The sequence below is a fragment of the Amblyomma maculatum genome, chromosome 3 (assembly GCF_055883805.1).
Source record: "Amblyomma maculatum isolate TAMU_Amacu chromosome 3, ASM5588380v1, whole genome shotgun sequence".
Taxonomy (NCBI): Eukaryota; Metazoa; Arthropoda; class Arachnida; order Ixodida; family Ixodidae; genus Amblyomma; species Amblyomma maculatum.
The window spans coordinates 67,154,819-67,159,266 of record NC_139346.1 but is presented as its reverse complement, the minus strand read 5'-3'; the positions used below and the strand labels follow the sequence as shown (position 1 = coordinate 67,159,266).

Genomic DNA, 4,448 nt, shown 5'->3' with positions numbered 1-4,448 from the left:
GACCCGAATTGTGTTTAAAGACGAATTTCTGGCCGAGAAGCAGAATTTGTCCCCTATTTTTCGGGTCTCGCCTTCGAAGGTCATGACTGTCTAACCACGTAGCTCTGTAGCATAGCTAAGTGTTTTTTTGCATGAAAATTTGTGGCCAGCACTGCAACAATGTTTTTTGCGCCTCAAGATGTACTGATGACTAAATATGAGTGTATCAGAATATTTGTATATAGAACACTGAGTATCTAATTTATTCTCTAGCGTGTCAGTTGTTAGCTTGCGTACTTATTTTACAGTCTGTTATACGTGAAACTTTAAATTTTAGATTAATATACAATGCAGTACAATCAAGGCAGAGTTCAATTGCGTTATTCTTCAGCTTTGGCGAAAATTAGTTTCAATTTGCAAGCGTAACAGATATAGCTCCGAGTCGAAGCACTATGCGTATGGAGCAAACGAAAAAAAATTACTGAAAGGCAACTAACGTGCTTTAATATGTGGAAAGGGTGTGTCACCACTCAACGCCCTAATTTTTTTCTTCTGTTTCTCTCTTCGGCAGACCATGCAGCGGAACCGCTTGACACTTCTCTTGCTCGTGTTTTTCGTGAGCCGAGCCAGCGGGCGGCCGACAGAGGTGGACAGGGCTAACGGCGGCAGGAGCGACGCAACCATCCGTGAGGAGGCACTGGCCAGACTCTTGCGGGAGGAGTTGCGCACGTTGGAGGGCTCCTCGTTTCCATCGTCTAGCATTCGGAGGAACCCAGGTGCCGTCTCCGCAGTTATCGCGGCAGGAGATGACGAACTGGGTGGATCGTCGGCGAACCTGCAGGAGACCAGCGACTCCAACGTGGACATCGCAGCTGTACCAGAGCCCGCCGGCAACAACGGTGTGTCCCAACAACAACAGTTTGAGGTGGGTCGTTCGCTGGCCTCAAAGTACGAACCTCCACCCGATGATTTCGTCATGGACCCGCGGCCACCCTCCTACAGAGGATCTGAGCACTTGGCGGAGAAACCCTCTGTGCCACCACACGTTGTGAGGGCGCGCTCTTCGGATAGCGGCGTAAGGATAAAGGTCCGATCACGCTCAAGGCCCGTGTATAAGCCTCTTTATTCGTCCAGCGAGCATCTTGCCGCGAGGCCAGCGATTCCGCTTCCCCAGCTGGAAGCCTACATGAGCAGCAAAGCTGCTGAGCCATTCGCTGCCGGAGCGCCATCTCTTCTGAACGAGGCAAAGGCAGAAGTCGTCGCTCCGACCGTTACGCAAGCTGTACCTACAATAGCGTCAACGCTATTCCCTGTAAGGTACTCGACGACCAAAGTAGGGTTCCAAACACCCACAGCCTTTACATTCCTTCCAAAAAGCACCACAGTAGTGCCAGTTCCTGAACCCGACCCGGAGCCGGTGGAAGACAAGCCGGCTCTCTTGCACGCCGCCGACGAGCTGTTGGGAGAAGATAGTGTTTTGAAAGTATCTTCAAATGTATCTCCAGTAAACAAATTCCCAAGCACTTCCACAACCACGACCGAAGCTCTCACCTCTTCCAGCGAAACCACTATCACTGAAGCTGCACCTACCACGACAGAAGAGCAGAAAGCAGAATCTTCTATGGCCCCACAGAGTGTTGCCACTGAGGCTACCACTGCAGCCAGTTCAACCCAAGCGTCAAGCGAACAACCGGTAAAGGTAGCAACTACCGCATCCTCAGCGTCGTTCCCTACACACCTCTACTTGCCCGACGCCCTGGTGTTATCTAACCAACACAGCAAGCCCCAACACTCCAGATTCTCAGCGGCGACAGTTCCAACCCGACGGCCAACGACTAGCAGATACTATGATCAACTCAAAACAACAACGACGAAGGTTCCCCCACCATTCCCTCCACGGAGACGTATGACGTTCCAGCCGTTTAGAAAAACAACTGCGGCACCAGATTCGTCGGTACAAAGCTGGAACAGGGAGAAACATGTGCCACCACACTACGCAGCCGACGACGAGCTTGAAGTGGGCAAAAAGACCGAACCTGCACTGCGACCCGTTCCCGACCCCGCTGTAGACGCAACGTCGGCAACAAAGAAACTTCCAGTATCAACTGAGCCTTCCGTGCATGCTAAAGAAAAGTACCCTGTAGTACCTGAGAGACAACAAGACGCACACCACGAGACGTTTGGTGGGCACAAAGTTGACCAAAATTACCAAGAGGTCAAGCCTGTCAGTGTTGAAGCTCCAGACAGCAGTGGTTCCACTGTCCCCGCGGAGCACGCTGGCGAAGACTTTCCCGCCAAACTAGAAGAACCTCTACAGGTCAACCCAAGCAAGCAAGCTGTGCCACAGAGCGACCCTTTCCCGGCTAGGCCTCTCCACTATGCACTAGAGACGGAAGTTAGCGAATTTGCCTCAGCGGGCGAAACACCAGACGGTGATGTGGCGGTAGCGCCCAAGGTGCCGTCAACCGAAGCACAAGAGAGCGGCCCCTCCGAGCAGCCCGCGGCTTCACTGGATTCAGCTCAGGCAGCTCAGGAAGAGGGCTCCCTCGGTCTTCCAGGTTCCCTGAGCGACCAGCAAAGCGCGCTCGAGATATTGGAACAGCTCCATAAGGCTGAGCAAGCACCCATTGAGGACACCGCTGCGCCTACGGACCCAGACGTGGACACCGACGGTCAGTCATCGTTTAACATCGACGACATGATGGTGTCCTTAGCAATGGGCGAAGGCGACAGCTCAGATGACGGCGGTGACAAAGGGCAGCCAGTCGTACAAGCACCGGCACACCTCACCGACGTGCAGGGACGGGTGGTTTACTAGGACTGACTGCAATCGTCAAGATTTTAACGGCTCCCTTTGGTAAAGTGTAGCAGTGAATCGCGCTGTCGCTGTTGACAGCCTAGCTACGTGTTCCACTCTTAGAAAGAAACAGCAGGATGCTTATTGATGTGTCACCTTCCGAACAGCATCCTTTGCTTCATGTACGCTCGCGCTTAGACAGTAAGAAAGATGAGTTATTCATTATGGGTGACAGCCTGCATTTCATTACGCGATATGCGAAGTTGTGGCGATCAACTAAATATTAGTCCCTCGGAAGCCATACTGGGCGCGAGACTATGCAGTTAGGGGGTTCGATCTAAATCTGTTTCTCTAAAACATTGCAAAGTTCTTTGTAAAACCCCAGAGTCACGCTATCTGCTCAGACGGCGTTTGTCTACTTAAGGAAACAGATTTCACGGACCTAAGAAAGGTCTAAACAAAATATTCTTGGTGTTCGGTGCGGAAATTAATCTCTGGGTAGGCACATTGTTGCGCTCGCGGTTATGGTTAATTTCCTGGGGTTAATACTGCAGTCACGTTTGGTTAGGTCGTGTTTACTGGGGCTGACGAGGTGTGGGATAAGTGGCAAACAAGTCTATAGTGCTTCTAGCGGACGCGCATACCCGACATTGATCTCAGCAGCGTGTAAGGAACAAGGATTCGGTCTGCCATTTATTCTCTTGGTGATTTTCTCATGATCATATTCTTTTCTACCATCACCCACTTCCGACATTTCGCCTTCTACCGTAAAGTAGGCGGTAGGCTGAGTTGCTATCCTCACTCTTATTTATGGTCTCATCAAAAATGGCTATTTTGCCGTCATCGAGTGACAATAAAGAGCATTCTAAACGAAATACTTGGTCGTCTTTGCTTTTATTCCTAATATTTGTAAGGAATCATGCGCCAGTCCGTGTTTATAGATACTGTTTTGCACAATCATGAGACAATCTCGATGCTGTCACTGAACGAACTGCCTAGTCCAATCGCAGCGTCTTTTATTTCATTGTTTTTCTCCACTTACCGGTAGCAGTAACTAGTAGATTACAGTTATGGAAGAACAACTATTAGTATCCTTGTAACATAGTTAAAGCGAGAAAACAAGGTCCTGACTTAGCATGCGAATGAATGAGCCTGAGGATCTTTTCGCAAATTAGTGATTCGAAAAAAAAAAAAGAGCTTTACGATGCTCTCTAAGTTATTTTTCGTCATTCCGAGATCAGCGATGACAGTCTCTGAATAAGCTTTTTTTACCACCTCCAAACTCTAACTGCGGGGTGAGGCAGCCCGAATGCTGATTGCAAGGACTAAACGTTTATTCCTTGGAAGCGTGGTAACGAACAGGATTGTTGTGCGCCACCGTGTCACCAACTTTGATAACATGTTTCCTGCTTATGAAAGTGTACACCTCTGTATTAATGGACAAAAGCGAATGCGGTGCTTCATGACGTATATGTGCAGTTGCTCATTAAAATGAACTCTGGCTAAAGCTAGTCGTAAGCCTTCGAAACATTTTGAACTGAGGAAATGGCAGAAATGTATTTCCTCGCCTAACGCTCAACGTGGAATTTATGAAATCTACGTCACTGTTTACGTGCTGTATTTCAAGAGGAAAGGTAAGGTTTGGATTCCATCTAGCAGAATAGTCTTTTCT

General features: G+C 49.2%; 1 protein-coding gene across 1 annotated transcript; it reads left to right on the top strand.

The window, feature by feature from the left end:
- The first annotated feature begins 553 nt into the window (after nucleotides 1–553).
- Nucleotides 554–2,985, top strand: LOC146194895 (uncharacterized). The gene has a single exon (XM_084596663.1). It carries the CDS (start codon nucleotides 554–556, stop codon nucleotides 2,795–2,797), a length of 2,244 nt encoding a protein of 747 aa, XP_084452789.1. The 3' UTR covers nucleotides 2,798–2,985.
- Nucleotides 2,986–4,448: the final 1,463 nt, after the last annotated feature.